The sequence below is a fragment of the Papaver somniferum genome, chromosome 9, assembly GCF_003573695.1.
Source record: "Papaver somniferum cultivar HN1 chromosome 9, ASM357369v1, whole genome shotgun sequence".
NCBI lineage: Eukaryota > Viridiplantae > Streptophyta > Magnoliopsida > Ranunculales > Papaveraceae > Papaver > Papaver somniferum.
Genome location: NC_039366.1, coordinates 4386194 through 4395007, shown reverse-complemented (window position 1 = coordinate 4395007; position 8814 = coordinate 4386194). Strand labels below are relative to the sequence as shown.

Sequence of the window (8814 nt, the reverse complement as noted above, 5' to 3'; positions counted from 1 at the left end):
AAGTTTGTATGAACTGAGTTCCTTAGGAAGTTTTTTAAGTAATTTGTATGATCTTGTAAAGTACTTTGTTTGATCTTGTAAAGTTTATTTTGAGAGTAATATATCATCTGATGAGAACAAGAAATGGATGAAGTGGACATGTCAAAATAGAATTGGTTAGCAGTTTATCGTGATTCAGTTCATAGCTACAGGTTAGACTTGAAGTGGGATGGAAACTGGCGGAGTTTATACACTTGAATTCTAACGTGTAGCTTTAAAGTTCTGATTGAAAAGAAATCACGATAACTTAATGACTTAACTCTATTGTTTAGTTGTATTCATTTCATTGATCAAAAATACTGCTGGTTTTGATTTGATGTTGAGTACATATACGGTATGAATTAACAAAATCTAGGCTCTCTATTTGGATTTGCTTAGGATTTTTTAAATTAATGGAATCACGATTGTACTCCGGACAGACCAGTGACATAGATGATTATCAAGCATGCCAGGAAAGTAACTTTGGTTTTTTCCGTTACATATATCCTTTATCTACCTAAACTTAATGTATTATCTTAAATCAGATACACACGATTCTGCAAGAGACGTTGCAAGCATTAGGTGTTAAAGCAATGGTGGTGGGTCATACTCCTCAAACTGAAGGCATAAATTGGTATTTCCTTATTCTTGCTTATGAAACTTTTGGTCGAACAAGATCAAATATAATATTCTATATGCTAATTGCCGAAAGTATGTTTTGTCTCTTGAATTGCAGTAAATACGGTTGTTGTATATGGCGTGTGGATGTTGCAATGTCCAGCGGAGTCCTTAATTCAATACCGGAGGTAAAGTATTTGTTTCTGCACCCTTTCATATGTAACATAAACGCCCTTATTAAGCTTGGTGCATACATGGCCCGCTTTACTTCGATTCTGACATATATATGCCTAAACTTTGAACTTTTTGTTGATTAGGTTCTAGAAATAATAGAGAATGAATCAAGGGAAATAAGGAGCAGAACAAATATGTTTAGCGAATTTTAGGTTGTTGACTACAAATGAAGATTCCTACATCTGATAAGGCGATTATTAGAATTGCTAGGTATATTTCAACTCTATTCAATTAATTCTTCATTTGGAAACTTGGAAGTTGGCTTACTGGGTATACCAATTGATGCGGTGGTGGAGATTTGCAGCTACAGTTTGTGTTGAAGTTCATCCCGTTGCGATACTGCTGGTCAAGGGAAATTTGGTGGCCTTAGAGATGGATATTAGCAAGATTTTTCTTTCATGTTTCCCTTTTTTTTCTTTGACTTATGGTTACACATGGTACAATATTTGGCATGTTCATGGTGATACTATCTTGGATTTTTCAAGCCTTTTTTTCCCCTCTTCGTATTACAAACTATCTTAATTACACTTGGACTATTATTTAAGAAACTACCTCTGCAAGATATTGTGATTGTGATTCATAGAGTTTGGAAATTATGGAGTAAAGTTATTGCTGGACCTTACTGTTGGCAGTAGACTTTTATTGAGGATTGGGGTCGCTTGCAATCGCAGGAAAAAAATTAATCGTGTGGTTGAAATGTTCATTACAAGAAGCTGAGGTTCTGTAAGCAAGGCAGGCATTATTGGACTTTCAAGTGAGAGTACTTTGACCTTCATTGCTTATCATTAAGTGCCATACTACTTCGGTATTGCGAGACCTTAATTTGTATCATAATTGAGTTTGAGTGGTAGTAACTGGTTTAGTCAATTAAATTTCGGATGTTGATTTAATTTCTTTTCGTCTTGTTTGCTCGAAATAGGGCATTTCTTTGCTTTCCAACCCATTTAAGCTTGGACCTGTAACATACCAACTGATTTCTACCCCTTCATTTTTGTAAGAAAAAGGACTTAGGGATGAAGTTCAGGAGCTTAACTCTCGATTGCTAAATCAAGATGCGTACATTGAAGAACGCTGAATGGTGGATAAAAAGCTGGAATCCTGCACTCCAAAGTATCACACTGGCTCCCTCCGTTGAAAGAAACAAAGATATAAATGTCAACAATTTTTTTTTTATCACTGCCTTCTTCATTTAATGTGTAGGAAGAGTAAACTTGATATGGATTAATCAAGAGTAATCTAGAGTAATATGGGTTCAACCGAGCTATGTCGGTAGTATAAGAAGCATCTAGAGTGCTTAGCTAGTAAGTAAGAGGGTGGTCGATTTGTCTAGACTGTCAGTGAATTTTGTTGTAAAAGATTGTTGGAAAGCCGGTCACTAGATTATTCTAGAATAGTCGTATACTAGATAGTAAAAGAAAGTTCTTGACCTTCAAGAGGTCGGTTAACTAAAGCTATAAATAGGCTTGAGTGGGTTCAGTTATAACTTGTAAAGTTGTAATTGAGTGGAAGCTCGAAGTTGGTAGTAAGGTTTGTACTCGAGTGAAATCATGAGTGGTAAGGTGTTAGGAGAAAAAAATAGAGAGAGCATTCTGTAAAGAAAATTAAGGTCTGTAAGACCAAGTTTTAAAAAAAAAATAAAAGTTTTTTTCTTCTTAAGTGACCCGTGAGTTATTTGAGTGAGTTTAAACACATTTTCAATACCCATTATACTTTAACCTTAAATTCTAGGCTCTCTGTTTTGATTTTAGAACTGTATTTTTGTTCTCTCATTCTCACATTTGTGTCTCTGTTTGGATTTGCTTTTACATTCTCCATTTAGTTCACTTATAGCAGAGTTGATTTCTTGATATTTTCTTTTCATGGTTTTGACTTGTCTCTGCATATTATACAAAATCTAGGCTTTAGTCTTTTGTTTGTAACCTTAGTACTGAAACATCAAATTGGTTATTATGCAGGTATTTGGGTTTAAGTCAAAAAGCAGTACTTGGTGATATTTTAGCAGCAGCTGCATCTACGTATGATTTGTTGAGGAAGTTTGTTAAGCAAGCGGAGTCTCGTGATACATTCTGGTGATATTTAAGTCCTTCTTTCCTTGTTTTTCAAAGCCTTTGTCAGTTGACACAAATTAACTAGGTTACCCATCCATTTATAAACACAGAACGAAAGTTGTATGTCAGTCACAAAATTTTGGGTTATGTAACTTGTGTACATTTCTATTAATTGAAGAATCCTTTCTTCTATAATATTATCTAGTGGTGATTCTCAGTATGATTCTCCAGAATACAGTTTTGTATCGCCATTGTAGTTTGTATATCTGTGTGGATGTTGAATATGGGGAACTGGGTAATTGCAGGGGAGGAAATGTAGGGGTAATGAATTTTGACTAGGTCAATAAACATAGACTTGACCTTTTTTTTGTGGTTGCAAAAAATTAGCAACCTCAACCCTCTGTTGCAAAATTAGACCCATTAGAACCGGAACTAACAGTATCTAGTTCCGGGTAAGGGTATTTATGTAATTAGAAACAGATTAGCAACAACAGGCTGTTGTTGCGAATAAAAATGTAGCAACGGCAAGCGCCATTGCGAATTGTCGTTGCTGACCGAGATTCACAACAAAGCATATGCCGTTGGTAAAAATTGCGACACCGTATTTAGCAACAGCGAAACCCTGTTGCAGCCCTGTTTAGCAACATCTATGAAAAGTTGCTAATACCTTAAAATAGTGTAGTGTTGGGTTAGTTAATCTTACTCTCTCGTATTTTGTATTTTTCTTTCTTCTTTTGTTTTCTTTTCTTGTATCCTCTTTGGGTGATACGTCTTTGGGGCCCACTTTTTGATCTATGAAGGTTCTACTTTATCAATTAAAAAGAAAATACAAAAAATAACAGGTGTAACATAATAAGATTAGTATTCATACAATGAAAAATCCATCACTAATATACACCTATCCATACCTATTTTTGTTCTTTTTCTTCTCCAGAATATATAGTCATGTCTGCGGTAGATCATTCAATCGTGTTTTCAAAAAAGTTAAGTTCCTACTCAAGTCGATCGACCATTTATAAACAACTCATATGTCTATCCTAGAGAAATATTGAGGCATTCACATTACCAACACAAATGTAGTGACAACGTTTCTTTTCTACCCGATTGGTGGTTCTTTATCGCATCAATTTTTAGCATCAAAATGGCACTTTGTTTACAGTAGGTAAAAGAGATTTTCCCTTGCTCGAGCATCCGATACATCCATTTTAGATCATAAATGGGGCATTTTCATGGGAAAAAAATATATAAGCAAAACACTATGCATAACCGCTTTTTTTTTTTATTTTCCTTCTTATCCATCCTTCTTATCCATCCTTCTAAGATCAATTCTTCCATGAAATCCACGACTTCTTGGACAGTATTTAGTATTTAATGTATATATTTCTACTATTTAGTATCAATAAATCAAACGGTGGTATAAAACGATTTGCTTTGGGTTTTCTTTTTGTATGTATGACAATTCTTACGAGTTACTCATCCAAACAAGATTACTCTCCGTCTGCTCTCAAAGCAGTATTCTATAGTCCAAAAGGAGTTTCATTCGTTTGTTGCAATCTTGTCTAGTCCAGAATTGGGAACGATTCACTTCAACATGACGGGATTTTCTATTCTTTTGAAAATCCATGGCTGCCAGTGGTTACCGTTATGACGATGTTTTGGGCATATCTCTCTTGAGAGACTTCAATTTTAATGAAGGAAAAGATAACCAAAATGGCGGGATCGTAATCTAGAAGTCATTTCTTAAATATCATATTTATTTTTGAAATTCATGGAGTCGATTACTCATCTTTTATTTAACTGTCCATGGAAAAAAAGCGCCACTGGAATTTGATATAGGGTTGAACGTTGAAGAATCAGAGAAATATTTATTCCGTGGAGCATTCACTCCCTAGTTACGAAGTTCAAAGATATTGGAGTCAAATTTGGAGAAGTTAGATTTGTCCTTGTCGTTAAAAATTTCAATTTCATTGCTCATGATTTATGTCAGTTTACTTTTCATAAAAATGTTTCAGGATGGTAGAATTTTATTATCACCTACTATTTGTATTTTTTCAAACCTCAAGTTTAATGAGGTATTTTTCCGAATATAATGGTTCTCGGGGCTCTCTGTAGCCCCCTTTTCTCTCTAAAAAAAAAAGAAAGAAAAAAGGAATTGGCAGAACATTTTCAACCGGTTTGAGAAGCTTTAGTGAATTAGTTTCCGTACAACAAATGGACATCAAGCGGGGATAGCTCAGTTGGGAGAGCGTCAGACTGAAGATCTGAAGGTCGCGTGTTCGATCCACGCTCACCGCATTTGTTTTTCTTTACATCTTTTTCTATTTTTTTATTTTTGCTTAATTTCATTTAATCAGTAGACTTCAAATACATGTTCATTTATTACCATTTTCCTATACAAGGAATCAAAGATAAAAACAACAACAATCCAATGGAAAAGATACAGAAACAAATCAAATTCAACTCCCACTTTCCGACGAAATCACGACCACTTCATTGCCATGGATGGGAACTCAGTCGCTCGAACACTGCTTACGCCATTGTCTTTCGACCTTATACAGCAACCCAATGGAAATTATGCAGAATAAATCAATTCAACTTTCACTTTCCGGCGAAACGGCAACCACTTCATTGCCATGGATGAAACTCGGTTTCTCGAACATTGCTGGCGCCAGTGTTGCTGCTATTCAATAGTTCTCGACGTTCGTTGTACTTACCATTGAACTGATAAACTTCCAAGTCACCCCATTGTGTAGCTACTACTTCCTCAGTTCGGTCGAACCATTTTGGACTATATTTAACGCCGCTAGCTTTTCGCCTTTTCTTTTCAGCCTTTTGTCGCTCTTCCAACCTGCTCTTTTCGGTACCGGCTTTAGACAGATCACCCGTCTCATATGCATATCTGTCAGGACGTAAACGGGAGTCTGATGACAACAACTTCTCGGGTGCAGTTTCGAAGCTGTTTATCTTATCACCAAAGTATGTGTAAGGAAGTGTTTCGGTTTTAGGAGTGTCACCAACACTCCATACCTGCACCAAGAACATGAAATTGCGGATATTTTAGATTGTAAAACACATTACTGCAAACAAAATGCAAAGAGAATTCATCAATGGCGCAAGTGAAAATGACCTCTTTTAACTCGGTTCCGGTAAGTGGCTCTCCTTTGATATCACAAGGTTGATAACTCATTGAACTGTTCCATTTCCCGGTCATGCGTATTTGAGGTTCCTTTGCAGCATTGTAAACATATCCATCCACTTCAGAAGGACGCCCGGTACTGCAAACGTACAGCTTAAATGCGTAATTGTTACAAAGTAATTGCAACTAACCAGGGAAAAATAATTTACTAGTAAATGCGCCGTACCTGAACCAGCGAGACGGTTTAAAGTTTAGCACAACTTTGTCTCCAGTAGTCACGTTTGTCATGGTTAAGTGTCCCGTGAAATCGATCCAGGTTTTTCCGACTACAATGTTGTTAGCTTTTGAGGGAGGGGGAACCAAGTCTAACACTACACCGTCTCTTTTGAGGGTAATACGGGTTCTGCATTACAAATGCAACAAAATCGAGCGATACGTACTGTCAAATCTAATCAACCAAAGCCATATCGAAGGGAAACGAACTACGAAGATTTTCCTACCTTTCAAGAGGACATACATCAATTGAATTGGCAAAAAATTTGGTTTTTAATCTGGATGTCGAGTCATAAGTGAAGTGGTCATTCTCAGCATGTGAAGCACCCAATGGTGGACTGTCACTAACCTGAAATGATGTCGAATTAAATAAACCAAAAAAAAAAAAAGTAAAGCGGAAATTACACGATCCTCCGGTGAAGCAACAAACCTGCTCAGCAATGTATGAAATTCCATGGTGATTAACCAATTCAAAAGTCTCTCCGAGAATTGGATCGAACGGCTTTAATGTCCGTTGGGACGTATACAAGAAGCTTGTTGCCCATGATGCTGCAAAGAACTATAACCATTAGAGATAGTTCTGGTATTATACGCGGTAATCTGCATATTAGTTATTACCCTATAAAATTGTACATTAATTCCTGAACAAATATTTAGCCGTAAAACTTACAGGCATACACCAACCGCATGTAAGGATCCTCACACTCATCAGCCTTATCCAACAAGTGACAGCACCCCATTACCTCGGCTATCTTCTGGAGTTGGGTGACTGGTTCGAAATATGAAATTGGGATTGCAGACAGTGATGTAAGCATATTCCAAGTACGTTCTTTCTCCTGCAAGCGGAACAAGAAACCGGCTTCATGAAACATAAGAAGATAATAACAGCGATAGGTTCAAAGATGTCATATTGATCCAAATAGCGTGCATTGAGGAGGAGGGTTGGCTTTCTTACCTCCAGCTGCTTAGATAGCTTTGATTGTCCTCCATTGATGGGTGGCTTTCCTACCTGATCCAGCTGCTTAAAAGATAGTCCTTCACTAAGTGCAACTGCTATATCCTCTATTCCTCCATTACTAATTAATGTAGCCAATCAAACAAGTAAATGAAAGTTGTATTAGTATGTCACAAACTCGATCGATCCAAGACGAAATTCAACTAGTATCAGATCATACCTGTTAGCTGGTTTGTGGGTTTTCACAAAACCACCGAAACTTAAAGAGGATAACAATCTAGAACTAGATTTTTTCTGAACTTTTGCGGATGCCATTTGAGAAAGTTTGCTAGTTATGAGTAATTACTTGAATTTGATTGAGTTATAAAGAAAAGGAGAGTGATCAGATGATTCAGATGGAGAAGTGGGAGTAAGATGTCCTTGGTTGAAAACAATATATATTTATAGGCGGTAAGGACCAAAATGATGGCGTCTTTAACAGATTATCCCAACTGTCAAATAATCATATTGAAATGCAGTCATGATGGCCGTGGGTACATGTAATGATTTTCGTTCTTGAAAAGTTGTCTACTTTGCACTTGCAGTGCTATTTTTCACTGCATCTGTTGCAGTGTAATTCTATATAATTATCAGTTTTAGGTTTTTGCTTCTATCTTTTAATCTGATTTTCTACCTATTTTCTAAAGACTGTTCATGTGACATTTTAATAATATTATAAGATTCATTTTTTTATAGTGACAAGATTTATTGTAATGGGACTATCTGTTTAACATATATACTTTCATGAAGTAGTGTGCACAAAACTGAAATCAAGCTAGCAAAGGAGCTAACTCTCATAGTCGAGATCAGAGATTTGAAAACTTACCCCTGCTAAGTCTGGAATGGGTCCATGGACTGTGTTATTTATGCATAATAACTCACGAAAACGAACCCTAAGTCAGTGTAGCACGGCCGCTGAATTTTTCAGCTTGCAAATAAGTTCCCCGACTTCTAGATGTCTATAAAGATCATTTTCTACCTCAACATCTATCATTGAGGAATCAAATCAACCACTCAAGAAAGTGAATCCTATACCAAAAAGTGCTAGAAAAAAAATAAAATCTTATACGAAAAAGAAAATGTAAAAGTAAAATTATTATTTTTCTGAAATAGGTAACTAGGTAATCGTTTATAATTTTTTTTTTTTTTAAAAGTCTTTCTTTTAACCATTTATACTTGAATGTTAAGCGTTAATGATGCTACACGCGAGAAATGATGATGTTGAAGGGTCCAGATTCGTGCACAGACTAAAGTTGGGAACCAGTCAATGAATAATGGGACTACCTTTTCTTTGCATGCCCCACACCATCCATCATGAGTCATGCCTCGCTTACATAGGCCAACCGAAAACCCCAGATGACCTTGCCATGAAATATGGTCCGGCCATTCGAGCAGAATAAAAATCGTAGTCGATTCACTGATTACTACCAGTGTTTGAAAATATTTATCTGAATTCGGCCGAGTTTACCTTTACTAAAACATGAATAATTTCA

The 8814-nt window shown here is 36.2% G+C and overlaps 1 protein-coding gene and 1 non-coding gene across 2 annotated transcripts; one reads left to right on the top strand and one right to left on the bottom strand.

The window, feature by feature from the left end:
- The first annotated feature begins 5140 nt into the window (after positions 1-5140).
- On the top strand, positions 5141-5213 carry TRNAF-GAA. The gene has a single exon. It is a non-coding gene; the product is annotated as a tRNA-Phe (tRNA).
- Positions 5214-5277: 64 nt separating this feature from the next.
- Positions 5278-7677, bottom strand: LOC113314018 (oxysterol-binding protein-related protein 3C-like). The gene is made up of 8 exons (XM_026562793.1): positions 7503-7677; positions 7283-7403; positions 6998-7163; positions 6758-6876; positions 6555-6676; positions 6281-6457; positions 6046-6193; positions 5278-5945 (listed from the first exon to the last, which is right to left on the bottom strand). Exons 1-8 carry the CDS (start codon positions 7595-7597, stop codon positions 5544-5546), a joined length of 1350 nt encoding a protein of 449 aa, XP_026418578.1. The 5' UTR covers positions 7598-7677; the 3' UTR covers positions 5278-5543.
- Between the last annotated feature and the right edge of the window lie 1137 nt (positions 7678-8814).

Coding starts and splice junctions, on each gene's coding strand:
- LOC113314018 (XM_026562793.1), bottom strand. CDS start 7,597: ATGGCATCCGCAAAAGTTCAGAAAAAATCTAGTTCTAGATTGTTATCC. Junction 7,404..7,502: donor ACCCACAAACCAGCTAACAG/GTATGATCTGAT, acceptor TACATTAATTAG/TAATGGAGGAATAGAGGATA. Junction 7,164..7,282: donor AGCTATCTAAGCAGCTGGAG/GTAAGAAAGCCA, acceptor TTCCGCTTGCAG/GAGAAAGAACGTACTTGGAA.